This window comes from Dermacentor silvarum, chromosome 9 (genome assembly GCF_013339745.2).
Source record: "Dermacentor silvarum isolate Dsil-2018 chromosome 9, BIME_Dsil_1.4, whole genome shotgun sequence".
In the NCBI taxonomy this organism is placed as follows: domain Eukaryota; kingdom Metazoa; phylum Arthropoda; class Arachnida; order Ixodida; family Ixodidae; genus Dermacentor; species Dermacentor silvarum.
Window position 1 is genome coordinate 11,096,182 of NC_051162.1, and position 17,804 is coordinate 11,113,985.

Genomic DNA, 17,804 nt, shown 5'->3' on the forward strand with positions numbered 1-17,804 from the left:
GCGGAATTCTCGCTGTTGTCAACTTCGCGAGTGCTGACGCCAGTTGCGCAGCGTGTCTAATTCGACACCGCACAAACAGCGCAGAACTGCGAGACGACAACACATCGCTCGTGTTGCCGTAGTCCTGTTGCCTGCATGCGTTGTTTGCCCGGTGTGTTCAACAAACTAGGCCGCACGCTTGTACAGTGATTGCGTTGTACACGTGGCGAGAATGGTGTACAATCTCGAATCTACGCGAGAAACATAGGCTGTAGTGTGTGTACGATGAAATGTCTATAATATAGCGGACGCCATTGAGCGGTGCGATTAGACTCGACGTGCGAGCTCGCTGCTATCGTCGTCATTTGTGTCTTTCTGTGCTTGACGTGTTGGATATTTTATTGGCTCTATGCTCGTGTGGTGTTTCTATACCACTTCACCGCTACTGCAACGTGTACAAATGTGTGCGAGCGTTGAGAAAATGGAATATTTCAAGATTGGCCCTCTCTCGTCTTGCTCCGCTTTTGCGTGAAACGTGCACTCGCCCAGTCCACGAAGCAGCCCCCTCCGTTCCCTGCCGCCGATGTATATGCTTATTTTATTTATTTATCGTGGTTAACAGCAAATGGGGCGAAGAGCATGCGAGTTGGAACCACGAGCGCTGACTAAACAGCTTATTTGAGGGAAATATTGACGCGCACGGTCACGTACAAGTTTGCGTATGTCGCAAACAAACAATACACGAAATCCTTCGCAGCTTTATGCTAATCCATCAGAGGCAGCGAAACTCGACTTAAAAGTGTTTGGCCTTTCCTAGTGCTGCGGGGCTTCCAGGCTGCGTTGTGGTCCACGCGGTCGGTTTCCACCGTCGCAGCCGGTCAAATGCGACGTGAGAAAAAAACATGTCGGATTGCTGCCCCCCCCGCAAAGAAGCTGGGGCCGAATGCACAGAGCTTTTCGTTCGTGTAAGTGCACTGGCCGGCCGCGTTCGCTATGTCCAGCGTCAGGATTGGCTGAAATTTTCTCTTATACGACCAATTCTAGCGCAAGAGGTTTATGTGAGTGTTGTCTATTCGCGCGAGCTATGCTTTAGAGCCCAGCTCTTGCACCTGCGGCGAGCGTAACCGAGTGAGTAGTAAGTGGTTCGTGAGGAAAGGGAAAGGTTGACGCTATCTTCTGCAGCCCTTGAGGGAGCACGGCTCAGCGCCAAAAACCGAGTGAACGTGGATCGCAGCGGGGGAGGAAAGCGGAGAGGAGGGTGTGGTGCCAGAGTAGTGGGCGCCGTCTGTATGGAAACAAAGCGTTGCATGAGCGGAGGCCTGTCTGCGGCGGCTGCTGTCGCCTTTCGCGATCTCTCGATTGACGAAGCAGTCGCGCCACACTTCGCTCCGTTTGCAACGTGCCGCACGAAACAGATTGTCCGCGCCAGCCAATATACCGCGAAATGAAAACACGGTTACAGCCGCGCTCAAATTGCGCGTTAGGGAGTATCGTAATCGTCGGTGAATTTTTTAATAACACTTTGTGATTAAGTCTCAAATCTACAATTCTGAACCAAGACGCTGTTAGCGTTGCTACAGCTGGTAACGAGCACGCCGGTCACGATAATGTCGGCGAAACTCCCCTTTACAGCTTCACTGTACAAACATAATGCCTTCGTGGACGCTCCTAGAGACTGACCCACAAGTGCGGTCGAGCAGAAAGGTTTACGGACCACAGGATGTCAGAAGCCGCCAGTGAAACATCACACTGTTTTTCGGATATATGCCAGGAAGTAGAGGGCGAATACCAGGCTGCGTGAGGTTACCTTTTTCTCAAATCCCGTAAAATAGTGTGGTCGACTGCATGATATCATATTTCAGCATGCTTTGCTGTCTTCATGTAACCAACGTATTTTACCCACCCGCGTTCCCTTTTTTTATTCTTCTCGCTTGATGTTCTTGCCACTACCATCCCCACGTAGGTGAATGAACCATTTCATTTATTTACTCTCAGGGCGGAAGCGATATAGAGACGAGTGGTGGTTCCAAAAAATGTCACAGTTTCGCCCTAAGGGCGAAGCAATGAATGCGATAGCAACACAGCAATGTCATACGAAGTAAGGTGAGCGGCTTTGGTAGCAATGTGAATTGTAGTAAACATGAGCTGATTAAGTAAGCAGGTGTGGTGCGCCGTAAGTAGACCGACATGAAGAGAGACTCGATGACCACGAGAAGACGCGTGTGAAACGGTGGTGTTGATGAGAAGCGCTTCCCGTGGGCAGCGCGTGCGAAGGGACACACCATCCGGGCAGCATTGCATGTGTAGCGTGCGTTGGAAAATGTCGTCCGACTATTACTAACTGAATGAATAAGCGTGGTGTGAGCGCGCACAAACAAACACGAATAGATCACACTGAATGACTGCAGACAACGACTGTCAAAACGCTGGCAGCAAGCCCATACGCTGCAGCGGGCGAAGGTACGTGCGGTCTATCGCTTCAACTCAAACTGAGCGGCGAATGCACGGCGCATAAAGGTCAGAGCCGTGTGGAGATAAGAGACCGTGCGGACGAGCGCAGTTGTTGGCAGAGTACCCCCCCCCCCCCCCCCCCCCGCTCCCTCCGGCGCTGGCTTCCTGCTTCCTTGCTTGCACGTGGGAGATGAGTGCGTTCGCTCTCCGTGATAGCGCGCGTCCCCGCACGCGTCCGCTCGGGCATAGGGCGCGCGGTAAAGATTTTATCTATAGGGAACCTGACGGCGACGCCGACGGCAGAAATCCGGTTGAAGTGTCCATATAATTTCTATCGCAATAAAACAGGTGAATATAAAAAGCAAGAAACGCACACAGCAGCAGTGTACATAATACAAGAGAAATAAACGGAAAATATACACTATTAAATAAAATAGATAGAAACTATATATGCACTCTTGAAGCATTGAACACGTTAGCATCAGTTATGGAGGCGATGGAGGTGGTTCCAGTCAGTGCCTGTTTTTGGGACGCAGGAATCCAAGTTAACGTTGGTGCCACTCGTGGGCACGAGTCTCGGTACCCGCTTCCATAGACCCGCCATCCCACGGATGTTATGACTTGACCACCTCTCCCCATCGATCCTCCACAAGTGAATGGAAGTGCGACCGATACCCCGGCGGAATATGCACCCCGAACGCGATGTCTATATGCAGGCGGCAAGCGCGGGCGACCCATCTAGCCAACCCAGCGCACGACATATTTTGCTACGTCGATGCCGCCTGTTCGCCGACTGCGACGGCCGTCATCGGTCATCAGGCTGACATCACTCGTTCGCATGACGACTCGAGTACCCAATTGACGTCGAGATCGTCGCCAAATCGGCAGCCATTATTATCTCCATCCAGTGCTGCCAACTCTATGGAAATTCTCCTAGATGTAAGGACGTTAAGCCTTGTTTAGGGAAATTGTCAAATCTCTCCAAATTAAGGTCAAGTTTGCACTTTGACCTGAAACATTGAAACTGCTGACGTGATGGCGTGTTTTGATTTCGATCACCGCAAATTACTTTCGCATTAGCTTGCAAACTGTGAATTTTGATCGTACACAGCAGTGCAGTGAACGTATCTGGTCAAATAAATGACAGAGAGTCGATGCCCTGGGCCGTTTAACGAAGTTCTTCTACTGTGGTTGTCGATGCCTGTGCATTCTCAATGAAATATTTATCTCTAACCGGCAAAACAAACGTATGCCGGAACACCAAATAAAGCAGCATGGGCGAATCTGGGCGTGATCGAGCGGACACGTGTACAGCCTCCCGCATTTTACTGCAAAAGCTGTGTATATGGCTAGGCGAAACTAAAAACCGTTTGCCACATGTTTCGATAAACGTCTCCATTGGCTGCGCCGTCAGTTACGTCGTTCTCTACGTCGCACCCAAGTGCGCGCGCCATTGGCAGCGCCGTTAGTGACGTCGTCCTCTGCGTCCTACCCAAGCACGCGCGCCAAGTGCCGCTTGAGAAACTCCCGCCGAAAGCGGGCGTTGGCCCCGGCGAACGCGTTCCCGCCATTGCCGCGTTGACGCTGCTCTGCCCGCAGCGCCGCCTCCTCGGCTCGCCGTTGTCGCATGCGTTCGATATCTCGAGTTAGCTCGTCATCGTGGTTGACAGCATTCGCCCGACATTGGCGCTTGCATTCCACTAGAAACACAAACTTGTAACCAATAATTGAGAAACGCTTCAATACAGCGTCGGGATTAACCCACTGCTAAACACCGGGGCCACACGTTTCAGCTTCGCTGGTTAACCATCTGTACGGAGTGCTTCGATCGGTGGTGTTTCTTTAGCTATATCGCACGAGATCACTATAATGTGGTCGTTCGTCGTCCTGAAGGGAACATCGCATTAGACGAATCTTGCACAGTAGAGTACTTCTGTCGGTCTCGCTGATTATTTCCGCTTAAAGGCGCTAAAATGACGCGCGATGGACGCTCGCGCGATATAGCTAAAAATGCGGGAGGCTGTACTTCTTATAGCGCCAAGCACTAAACAGGCGGCTATGCATGCGTATGCTCCCATAGGCAGAGCGACCTTGGATAGAGCACCAGTGGTTGGCTGAGTTTTGCTTTTGAGGAAAGATAAAAATGTGCCGGGCATCTTCGTGCTTTGCTGCAAACGACCTGTAAGCGCTTAAGTGTTGTGGTGCTACGTCAGTACACGGAATTCAAGAAAATTATTCACATCTTTTAACATCGGTGTCGTGAAATCGCGCGCTGTTTTGACAGTGTTACATTCTGTATAAGGGAGGTCCGGCGCCGATCTTCCTTACAATTCGAATGATAGGTTCCGTGTAATGTTGGGGCTTTGGTCTAAATGCAAAACAAATTTACACAGCAACAAAGTACATACCTGCTAACGTCTTCGGTGAATATGGCTCTGGCTGTGTTGTTAGCACAACTTTCACTGCGACGTCTTTTGAGCTTGAGTCGAGTGACTTCAAATATTAATACGGGTTTAGAAATAAATGTAAACTATAAAATTAGTCTATTTGCATAATGCAAACAAAAATATTTAGTTGCATAAATATTGATCAACTGCGCAACCACATTTTGCAATAATCCAGGGTAATCTAAGGAGTTTTTTTTGGGGGGGGGGGAGGGGGGGGAGGGGTTTAGAGGAAAATTGCCTTTCGAGCACGCTCAGTCCCTCCCTCGCGTGGTGGGGCCTGACACCTACTGCGCCAGTGCGCGCCGCGCAGAACACTGCAAGCAAATTGAGCCGCGCTATAGAGAGGGGCAGAAAGGGAAGGAAAGAAAAAGTTAGCCAGTGTGAGTACCGGCTGGCTACCCTGTGCTGGGCAATGGGAATAAAAGGTGATAGAATTAAAAGAAATGAGAAGTCTGAAAATGTCACACAATAACGCGATATACGTGTAGGTGCGCGACGCTCATGCACCCTTCCGTCGGGCTCCGACCCTGGCGAATGACGCCATGCAACACATTATTCAACATCGCCGCGACCTGTGCGGTGGCTACTGGACCGATGCAAGACCCTTGCAGCTGGCTTTCCCACGAGCGCATTTGTTTCGTTCTGCGTCGGGAGAGCTGGACCACTCTGCCTGGAACCGCGCTTTGGCCGCTCCTTGTGCCCGATGAAGGTTATAGCGCACGGAAAGGCTAGAGCGGGCGCTGACTTGCAACAGCGTTTATTTCGAATCAGAGAACCACGTAGTATATAGGCAGCATAATTTTTCAGAAATCATCACAAATGTGCAGTTTGCAAGGCTCCCCTGTCGCAGATAGGACAACTCTTTAAAAGAAAAGGCACTTGAAGGTGTTTAAACGCAGTTGTCCGCTAGCCTATCAATCACTTCGATAACTTCGCGAGTTAAGCGACCCCAGCTGCCAACAATGCAGCAGTCTTGAAATACGCATACCTGGCCGCCACCACACACCCCGCTCCGGGAGCTACGTAATCACACGGCACGGACGAAGAGCCGTTTCAAATTGTCATTCATTCGTGCACGCATACGCGGGTCGAACAAAAGGTTTCTTACCGGTCGATGAGGGCGGTATGCAGGGGACTTCGTGCACCGACCAGATGGTCAGAAATAATCCCGAGTTCTCCACAACGGCGTGCCTCATCGTGGTTATGGCACGTCATCATCATCATCATCATCAGCCTATATTTATGTCCACTGCAGGACGAAGGCCTCTCCCTGCGATCTCCAATTACCCCTGTCTTGCGCTAGCGTATTCCAACTTGCGCCTGCGAATTTCCTAACCTCATCATCCCACCTGACTTTCTGCCGTCCTCGACTGCGCTTCCCTTCTCTTGGTATCCATTCTGTAACCCTAATGGTCCACCGGTTATCCATCCTACGTATTACATGGCCTGCCCAGCTCCATTTCTTCCGCTTAATGTCAACTAGAATATCGTCTACCCCCGTTTGTTCTCTGATCCACACCGCTCTCTTCCTGTCTCTTAACGTTACTCCTAAGATTTTTCGTTCCATTGCTCTTTGTGCGGTCCTTAACTTGTTCTCGAGCTTCTTTGTTAACCTCCAAGTTTCTGCCCCGTATGTTAGCACCGGTAGAATGCAATGATTGTACACTTTTCTTTTCAACGACAGTGGTAAGCTCCCAGTCAGGATTTGGCAATGCCTGCCGTATGCACTCCAACCCAATTTTATTCTTCTGTAAATTTCTTTCTCATGATCAGGGTCCCCTGTGAGTAATTGACCTAGATAAACATATTCCTTTACAGATTCTAGAGGCTGACGGGCGATCCTGAATTCTTGTTCCCTTGCCAGGCTATTGAACATTATCTTTGTCTTCTGCATATTCATCTTCAACCCAATTCTTGCACTTTCTCGATGAAGGTCCTCAATCATTTGTTGTAATTCCTCTCCATTGTTGCTCAATAGGACAATGTGTTATGGCACGTAAAACTACAAAATTAATTCTAACAGCGGAGCTGTTTAAGCCGGTGGTTGGCCCGTATAACGTAGACCAGAAACTGCACCTGGCGATGACGTCACCGCGCGTTGCCTAGCAACCACTTGTCACAGCTGCACCTCGCTTCGCCGCCGCTCCGCACCGCCGCGACGACCTGCTACGACCGCGCACATGGGGCGGTATTAGTGGACTGTCTATCAGCGACAGCCGAAATGGACAGTCCACTAAGTAGACTCTTACAGAATACCGCCCCTGCTCCGTCTAGCCATGACGTCACTTCGCGTCGCCTAGCAACCACATGTGCCTCGCTTCGCCTAGACATGTCAACACCTCGTCAGGCCGCGTCTTGAAGCGCGTCGTGCGGCCAAGCGAGTATCTGCGCGTCGGCGGCCGTGCGGCGGCTAGCCGTGCCGAAGCTGCAGCCGAGAAGAGGCGTCGTCGAGTTGAAGATCCCGAGTTTCGAGAGTGTGCGTACGATGTCCCCTAAGGGGGACACTCATCGTCTTCTCAGGACCAAAATAAAGGTTCTTTGTCTGTCTGCGTTTGAGTATCCAGCGTCGTTGGGATAGCGACCCTGGTCGATCACAAACTCCGTCCAGCCTTGCACCACTAGAGCAAGCTGCGCTCATTTTTCTTTTTTGTCGTTTCAAGAGCCATGAAGGATGGCAGCTGCACTTCGCAATATAAAAAGCTTGCGAAGCATTCTTCGCGCTGCATCACTTTCGATTTGTTTATGATTTTTCGGACTGTTCCAATGAAAAAGCAACCTTTCAATCTTGTCCAGAAATAAATTGCGAGTCAGCCCTCGGCCCGTGAAGTCTATTCTGCTATCGCGCTGTTTAACCAAATTATATGTAATTCAACTGTCACTTCTGCCTGAAACGAAGAACGTGATCTCTGCTGTGTACGTGGGTCCTTGTGCCGTCCCTGGCGCATGACAGATTGGCGGCGCACTGCGACCGACGGGAGGTCGATACGTGGACGTTGAACACCATCGGCGCCCTATGTGACAGCGCACTTCTTGCGCTCCCGAGGCATAGAAGTTGGCAGCGCGATCATGGCTTGCGCGCTCAATGCAGGGCGTTTACGTAACTTTAATAATATGCATGTGCCACGTAGCTGGACAGAACCAACGCAATGTTGTTTGCCGTCGGTTGGAGAGATACTCACGAGTATCTTTTGCATTCCGCCTAATTGCATAATTATTTATTAATCTCCCCAAGCATTATAATTAGTTGAAAAGTGACAATGAGAAAATTGCAGAGCAACGTGGAAAACTCCATACACAGCTTTCTGTTGCTCGATACGTGCTATATAAAAGTGTTTTGTTTTTCCGAGCGTGAAAGAAGCCCGCGAATACACGCAACATTGCCGTGCGACTGGCCGCGCGAGTAGTCGTGGCGCATGCACCATATTTGAAAGGTAAGATTTTACTCGGAGGCGGCTTTGTATCTACACTACCTGAAACTGTAGGCCTTTGAAGTGTCTATTTAGATACATTTAGGCTGCAGAGATCCATTTCTGTTTGTTTTTCGGTCTTCGTCATTCGCTCAGTCACCACCCAGCCGTCGTTGTCTCTACGATCGTCCACTTGGCGCGTAAAAATGATGCATAAAATAAAATGGAACGTTACAAAATACGGGTCGCGTGTAATGCCTCTGTATATTCAATCCTTTCCGTCGTCTGATCACCAGTTCTATGCAGTACGCGCTTTCCTTTAAACTCTGGTTTACTAGTGTAGTCTCTCCAATGAATGTTGATGTGGCCAGAGATTAATTTTGTTAAGTTGAGTTGGGTTTTTTTTTTCTGCTAATCTTTCATTTGGGCACCTGCCAGTCGGGTCGACACATGCCAGTACTATGGTGCCAGCATGCTGCGCGACAGGACCTAGCTCAGCTCGTGAACTTGCGACGATGTTGCTTGGTTCAACTCGATCCTATTCTTACCTTTGCTGTGAACCAGATTCCCTGTTTGCTAACTGGCAATAAATCGTCAGTTTTTACTGCACCCATGTTCGTCTTGTGTTGGCTGTGTATTATAGGCGCCGTATCCCGAAAGCTTTGGCTGTGTGCTGTAATATGCTGCTCTCGGTTACGAAGTTCGGAGGAAACACCCCGTTAGGGAAGCTTGTCGACTAGAGGCTTTTCTTCTTTTCTCGACGTTCGGGCCTAAACATCTCGCCTCTGCTGCCTATCTCCCAGTCCTAGGCTTATCTAGTTTCCTGGAATCCTCGATCTTTCCTGTCTCGCCCCCCATGCCGCTTTCTTGTTGTTCCCCCCCCCCCCCCCCTTTTTTTTTAGCATAGTCACCGTGCTGTTTATCCCGTTCTGCAACACGACCCCCTTCCCCACCAAAAAAGAAATCCGGGCAGCGCCACTGGATACCCTATGATGCTTCAGCCTTTGTTGATGTTGACTCCACGTGTCGAGGTGCAACGCGAAAATCGGAAATGTGCAAACTTGTGTCCCCCCCCTTCTTTTATGTTCTTCTTTCCTTGCGTATTTTCTTCCACTCACCCTTGGTGCATACGTTTTGCCGTCCGCACAATGAACAGTCGGTCGATTGTGAGCGCTCGTTCCGTTGTCCGGCTGTTGCTGCTGGGCTTTTTTTCTTTTTTAGTCAGGAGATTTCGCACGTACGCCTGGCGCCGAGTTTCCAAGTCATTCTGTTTATCTTTCGGATACAATTCTTATGGCATGGCGTACATGACCTTTGTATTCTCCTGTATTGTTCTATTTCGATATTTGGCAACTGGTTAATGATGAAGTGAAGATGGGCCCGTTTCTGAGTTCACTCCTTAGGACGTATTCTCGGACGGTCGCTTTCGGCGATGTCAGTTTGAGCTGATTGGCTGGTTGAGCACTACATCACGCGAGAAAGACAGTATCGCCGATAGGGATCGTCCGAGAATGCGTCCCCTGCTGTTCGCATTACGAACTATGCGAGCCACTACTTTAAAGCGCAAGTTGTAAAATAGCGACCGGCCATAACAGCCGCAACTTCGTGGCCAAAATGGAAAGCCGCCACGGTGGCATCTGACAAGCAGGCGCCAAAAGCAGAACGAAGCGCTCATAACCGCTTATTTTGCGGCCAGCATGCTCACGCAAAATCCTCCGTTTAAAGCACATTTGAAAGCGCTGCAATTGAGGTGCTCGAACGCATGGCAACTGAGCTTTTTTATATGCTTTGCGGGCTTTCTTGATTAATGTTCGGAAAAAAGAACTATACGTAGGAAAAATAACGCAGACAAAATAGCATACGGGGTTTCGGAACACGCTCTATAGCTTTCTTCTAATACAACTTATGCTCTAAACGAAATATTTTAACACTTGCATGGGGCGTCGTCTCCGTCGCCCACGTGACACTTGAACGTGTTTGCTAATTAATGCAGATGTCACATCGGTGTCACGTGTGTTGGCGGCAAACGCATACCGTGTTGCGGTGGCAAAGACGTTATGCGTTTGTCACCGGCACCCACCGTCGTCCCATATCGATGTCTGGTAATCTGATGCTGTCGAGTATTTCGGAGTTGGATCGATTCAGTTCAATTCGCTTTATTTATCATATAGTTCGGGCTGGCTGCCAGAGCTAAAAACTGTACACACAGCGTGACAGGGGGCTACTACGAGGAAGACACAACATGTCAGATAAGGAAATCACTGGAACAAGAACAAAGCAGATCATAGTACGAAGAGAGTACAGTCGTGAGCAGCCTTGTCCAGAACGTGCGAACGGCGGCTTCCGGAGCGACGTCTAACGGTAGTTGCTGGTCCCAAACGTGCCCAGCACGTACCGTTAGACGTTGGACCCAGCAGCTAGCGTTGCCTTTCCCACCTTCTAGACAGGGTTGCTCACGACTGTCATCTTCAAGAATTAAAAAATAGCAAGAATAGCCACAGCAAAAACATGAAAAATGAGAGTAGTGACATTTAAAATATTCACGTGAAAGATAACATCGAAATTGTGACTAATTACTAGCAAAACAAAACTTTATTAGGTTAGATTTAGAGAGGTTTACACAAAATGTCATAACGAAGATTTTGTTAAGTTGCTACATGTTTTTAGATTTATTCAAAATTGAGGGGAAGTTGCATTGTATCATCTGCAGTCTGTAAGTGGAATGGGGTAAAAATCACGTGTCTGTTTATGACAGCCCTGTATCCGTGTCGACATAATGTTGTTTCTAAGAAATGGCTGAAACTGACATTAAAACAATAAAAAGAGGATAGAATCTGATAATCATACATGTTTTCAACTGTAATTATATTACATATTTCCAAGGCATGGGTAGTGGAAGCATCGTATAGTCTAGTTTAGAGACGTGGATAATGGCTTTCTTCTGGGGGCAATTTAAAATATTTTTGTATATTCGATCGAGACATTGTTAACCGTACTAAACTGAAATAACTTATTTGAGAGGCAGACTATGCATAATATATTTCTATCTTAACCTTGCTGATGCCACATATTTACACTGATTCATAATATACGTATCCCATGTCAGACTACAAGAGCAAGTGGCGCCGAGTGATGCATGCCGTGAGGCTACACGTGTTTCTTCACCGGTGCACTTTATCGCCTGTTCTATTTTCACAGCTTTGCTTTTTGCACGAAAGGTTCTTGGTACCAGTGCTTTGGCGTCGCACTGCCGACGGCGCGGAATCAAATCGCGGCCGCATTTCGATGGGGGCGAAATACAAAAAACTCCCGGGTACTTAGATTTAGGTGCATGTTAAAGAACCCCAGGGGGTCAGAATTAATCCGGAGCCCCCCACTACGGCGTGCTTCATAATTGCACTGTGGTTATGGCACATAAAATCCCAGAATTTAATTTTATAAGTTAAGCTTCATGGCTACTTTCGCCTCACTAGGAAGCTCGCCTCAGAAGTAGCTTCAGTAGGAATAACTGCACTTTCTATTGCGATAGCAATTATATGGACACTCCGAGCGGATTTCTGCCGTATAAAGCCCAAGGGCAAAAAAATCGTCGCCGCGCGCTTTTACGCAGAGTTAACGCACGGCGGAGAGCAAACGCGACTTCCGTCGTGCGAAAGGCCGCGGGGGGATGGAAGGGAGGCGGAGCGACGCTGTGCTGCGGCAACCGGCCGCAAGGGCAACTGGCGACTCATCTCCCACGCGAATACAAGAAAGCGGGAAGGCAGCGCGGGAGGGAGGGGGTGCGGCTTCTACTCTGCCAACAACTGCGTACTTGTACTTCGTGCCGCTGCGGGCTGTCGCGCGCACCGTTTCTTGAAAGCGATCTCCACACGGCTCTTACCTTTGCATGCGCTGTGCTTTCGCCGCTCGGTTTCCGTTGAAGCGATAAACCGCTCGCTGCTGCGGCCGCGCTTGCTTACGCCAGCATTTTAACGCGATAGCGTAAATGGCCCCGTGTCGCAGAAAATCCGGCGTCGGCGTCCGTGGCGGCGAAAATCATCCCTGACTCCCTACCGCGCAGGCCTTCCGCGTGGCGCAAGGTGGTAGTAAACAAAAATTGGAATTTCTCACAGTGAAATCCGTCAGAAAAATGGTAAAATACGACTTCACTACTACCTACAGACATGGTGGCGTCGGATTGTAATTTTAATGTACGAGAAAACATAATTCTGTTACGAGGATACTCGAAAAGCAAACTCCTTTTCCAGCATTTCTACCATACCAGCAGCGGCGCACTCGGATATGTTAGTTGCGAAATTCATATCCAGGTGGCGCTCGTATCTTCGGCAGGTCAAATTGGGACTTCGCCTGCCTAATGCGTTTTGCACACGCGCGCGCATCGTGGCAATAGCAAGCAATTAAAGAAATAATAAAAAAAGGTGCTAGGGCCTTCACATTTTAATATAAGATGACTTCTATTGACTCTGGAAAAACGTCTTCCCAGCAATGCATTTGTTTAAAAGTAAAGCCGATTTTGAGGGGATCGGTGTAAATAAACTTGGTCTTTGTAAGCTGGCTTTCCAATGTTCTGTGTTGCAGTGTAGCCTGCTGAAAGAAAAATGTGTTGCAAATGGGGCCTGATAACGCTGTCGCGTTCCACTCTTAAAGGCAAAGCTTAAGCGTCCTCCAATTTTTCACAGTGGTTGTCTGCAATCATTGAGTGTAATTTATTCATGTTTACTTGTGCGCGCTGAAGTCATTGAGTGTAATCTATTCATGTTTACTTGTGCGCGCTGACACCGTGCTTGTTAATTCAGTTAGTAAGCAGATGTGTCCAAGTTTATGCAGCCGATAAAACTATTGTCCCTACTCCGTATAGCTTTTTAATAATTTGCTATCGCAATTGATGCTTCGCCTTTCGGGCGAAACTGTGACATTTTTTTGACACCTTTCAACTTGTCCACAGCATGTTCCGCTAGTCTGAGCATATATGCGGCTATGGAGATTGTGACTCGATGCACTGATCCGACGATAACGTGACCAAAATGAAATTCAAGGAAAGCAGCAAGTAAATAGCCGTGGGCATCATGCGTGAGCATGATAGCACGTATGGCGCGCACACTACAGGGCTGGTGTTTTTCACGCTACGAACCAGTTGGCGCATACCGGAGGAAACGTTTCTTGTTTCCGGGTGTCTAGTTGCACTGTTTCCACAGATACGTGAAAAGCACAAGGTGAACGCGCGGTTTGAAGGGTGGGTACACTGAAAGGACTTTCAGAGCTAGGCCTAGTTGGTGCATATTTGATATGATTGAAAAGCTCAAAAAAAAAAAAAAAAAACAAGAAAACAGACATGGCACGAAAAGAAAAAAAGTATACACAGGACCGTGTCTGCGCTCTTTAATCACGTAATGTTAGCACTGGCCAAGTGATGCCGCGTAACAGCTACAATTGCTTTTCCATTCACGCCTTTATAAAGACCGTAGTCGGCACATCTGCTTGCTGCTCTCCTATAAGTTAAATTTTAATGTCATATTTGTGTTTATCAGAGTTGTGCCGAAGCTTTAAGCTTAGGCCAACTCCTGTTTTTTTTTTCTTTTTTTTTAACCTCGATTCAGCGAAAACCGCGACACAAGGAACTTTTTCATTTCCCGATCTCACTCCCGTTGAACACCGCGTATAGTTTTTCTCGTGATTTATCCAAGTTATTTTCCTCATCAGTTTTTATTGAATGTAAGGACGTCTTCTTATGGGGTGGTCCTCCGTGCTTCGGATGCATGTAGGCTGGCAAGTGCAACAAAATAAGAGCATATCGCACGATATGCTCTTATTGGCGCGCGTCCTTCCGCTTGCAAGTGTTGCCGGTGAGTGGCGAAAGACGCCGGGTGTCGAGCGGAAAACGAAATGCACAGTTCGGAAATTGCACTGGATGTGCACCGTTCGTGCTCGCGCATACGCTCCCGAACGTGCCAGTGGCCAGGCGCAGGAAAGCAACGTTTATAGATATCTATAAACGTTGCAGGAAAGTGCAGTTGCGCCGGCAAAGGAAAAGCGCGGTGCTAATGCGTTAGCATTCTTTAAAAAATAAGAAATATGGGGTTTTACGTGCCAAAACCATGACCTGAGTATGAGGCACACCGTAGTGGGGGACTCCGGAATAATTTGGACCACCCGGGGTTCTTAATGTGCACCTAACTCTAAGTACAGGGGTGTTTTCGCATTTCGCCTCCACCGAAATGCGGCCGCCGTGGTCGGGATTCGATCCCACGACCTCGTGCTTAGCAGCCCAATACCATAGCCACTAAGCAACCCCGGCGGGTGTAAGCATTGTTTGGCGAGTACCCCAGCCCCGTTACGCGAAAACTGTAATGCCTTCTATCTGCACAAAAATATCTAATTTGCAAAGCAAAGGCATTTAATCATTATAATAGTGTAAATGTCGATGTTTGGTAGCTTCATAAGTGATAAGGAACAATCTAAACAAGAATAATTGATTACAGAGAATACCCATAGGGATATATAGCGCTCCATAGAAAATGCATGGGGAAGCATAGAATAGGGGTAGGCCAGCTGAAATTTGGGGGTGGGCCAACCTAAAATTGGAGGTGTGTCAACTTGAAATTTGTAGGTGGGCCAACTTGAAATTTGTAGGTGGGCCAACCTAAAGTTTGAGGGTATGCAAACTTGAAATTTGTGCTTGTCCAATTTGAAATTTTGGGTGGGTGAAGTTGTAATTTTTAGGTGGGCCAACATAAGTTTGGACATGGGCCAACTAAAATTCGGGGGTATGCTTACGCATACTTAGACAACTCCAGTGGAGTTTCAGCATTCTTTTTCGCTGTCGCCGTGAACGAATGTTGCGAACGACGTTCAAGGCTACAGTATCGTTACCTCGCGAGTCGCTGCACCTTACAGCATACATTACAAACATACGAAATGGCTGCCTAGCGTTGGCGGGCAGTGCTGGTGATACTCTTGACAGCGGCACCGAGCGGTAGGCGTTGTCCTCGCGAGAGCCTTGCTGTTGACGTGGTATCTACCACGGCTACCAGTACTTTTGAAGATGTAATTATCGGTCAATTTTTTTGTTCATAATGCTTACTGATAAGCCTATATCCACCAAGACCAAGAAATGTGAAGTTTTCTACTTTTGAAACAGATAAACTTCACTCAATTCACAATTTAGTGAAATTTTTTGTTAAGAGACATTGTTATAACAAAATTCGACTGTATATGTAAAGCACAGAACTGCTCTCAATAGACATCAGCTGAACGGATTTCAATGAAATTCACTGTATTTTTATAAAAGATTACGTTGAACAGGTGAAGTTGAATTTGATTTGGGGCCTGAACTTTTTTGGCTGGGAATAATAAAAAAATATGCACAATGTTTATAGTTGAGTAACTCTGCACCAAATGCATTTCAGTTGGGAAAACTGTTTGTTAGATCATATAATGCTTTCATATGTGATAGATCATTTAACAGCTTACCTAAATTTTTACATTGTTTCATGAGTTTTACAGAGTGATATTCACAAAAAGTGATATTTTAGTGGGGTCTTAAATATATCAATTTCGTCTGATTGACATGTCCCTATAGATGTAGTTCACAGAATGGGGATATTTTTGCTTATTGCCAAGTTGGTGTTGTAAACTTGACGCTGAAAGGGAAAAATTGCTATATACCCAAATGTAGCATGAAGCTACAAAGGAAACTCATACAAAAAAAAAAAAACATTTTTTTCCTCAACTGGGAAGCATTCTTTTTTGAGAAACCTGTATGGGTTTCCTTCCTAGCTTCGTGTTACATTCGGGCGGATGACAATTTTTCCTTTTCAAGATACTCTCTCCACCTTGCGAGATTCTGCAGAACTGATTGGCCAAACTTGACACTCATCAAAAAAGTTACTGATTTCTGACTGTCCTTGTGAAAAAAAATTATGGCATACATTCAGTCAAGCTGTTAATTCTGCTTTTTTTTCTGACCTCTCCCATTGAATGTATGGAAATGAGACTGCTATTATTAATATTGCTTTGCCAGCCTAATGCATTTAGTGTAGCTTTTTTAGTGCCCTAATAATTAAAAGGGTACTAAGGCACGCGAAGAAACAAGTATTGATTTTTTCAAGACTTTGTCTGCACATATTCTGCGAGACAAGGTTGGTTATTAGTGAAGAAAATGACGACCAGTTTCCCTTTATGAATTTTGCTCCCAAACTGCAGTGTAGGCTAGCGTGCCAACCATCCCAAGTTTAGCAGGACAGTCCCAACATTTGCTTTTTTTTCTGCCGAATAACAATAAATAAACCAGATTTCCTTTTTATAATGCCTAAAGAGCTTGGTTGTACATTAATCTTTTTTTTCTTCTGTTTCATTGTCATAAACATAAAGGCGGTATTGTTTTGTAGGAACTAACCATTCACAGTAGTTCTATCTGTATCAGTAACTGTGTTAGCCAGGCAACTACTTAACCTTTCTTGCTGTAAATCATGACATGGTAAGACTATACAAAAATGTAAGGAGAAAGTTGCACTTACAAACTGGCAGTTCTTGGCACTGACAAGGTTGGTCGTCGCCAGCCCTCTCCCCTGCCATCAAGTCTAATGCAGATGTATGTGTGACTTCACAACTTCAAAGTAACTTTACGTGTTTGTGCCCTTCTTGTACAATAATTGTTCATCAGATTTATTTGGTAAAACACAGTCTAATCCTGCATTATTGATAAAAAATTATTCATTATTTATTTATTTATTTCAAATACTGCTAACCACAACGATAGGTCATAGCAGAGTGGTACAGATTATGTATCAGAAGACAAGAACAGAATATGTGAAAACAAAACAATATCAATAAAAACAATGTTGTTTTACATTTGTGTTTAGCATTGAAATATAAAGATTTCCAAGGGAAGGAACCACCAAGGAAGATTCTGGGATAGACTCAATTCGTCTGCCACATTGGCATTATAATTGTTCCATTCAATTACTGTATGCAGAAAAAAGGATTACTTAAAAACATTGTTTCTGTATTTGAATGGCACTAAATGCACAATCTTGGCAAATGCTATCATTGTCCTTCACACCAAGAGGAGTTGGCCTTTAATTGCGGATCATTGCTGTTTAATGTGTGAGCAGTGATTTCTTTCGATAACTCTCCTCTCCTTGCAGTACTGCTACCAGGTGGGGCTGTGCGTGTGCGTGGTGTGGTGCACGTTGCTGTGCGTTAGTCGCCTCTACCTGGGCATGCACACTGTGCTGGTGAGCTCTCCCGTGGCTTCAATGGCTGCCACCTTTCTTTTTTATTGGTCTGCACCCTCTTGTTGCCGGCCAATATGAATGAGCTAGTATTGAGGCCTTGAACTGTGACAAAAATGGGTGACCTTTTATTTTAGCCCAGTTTAGGGACTTTATTTTATATGGGTTGGTGTAATTCGTATCTAGCCAATTAATTTCAGTTTATTTATTGCAGTGCCCTTACAGGGACTGAACATTGTACTACACAAGTAGGCCGTGGGGGGGCAGAAATGTAAGGTTGCAATGAT

At 46.9% G+C, this 17,804-nt stretch overlaps 1 protein-coding gene across 1 annotated transcript in view; it reads left to right on the forward strand.

Annotated features, from left to right (window-relative positions):
- Window positions 1-17,804, forward strand: part of LOC119465126 (sphingosine-1-phosphate phosphatase 2) — a 142,922-nt gene that overhangs the window by 66,787 nt on the left and 58,331 nt on the right. Inside the window, exon 2 of the mRNA XM_037725925.2 lies at window positions 17,431-17,520. Within this exon, the coding sequence (XP_037581853.1) occupies window positions 17,431-17,520 (90 nt within the window). The remainder of the gene's footprint in view (window positions 1-17,430; window positions 17,521-17,804) is intronic.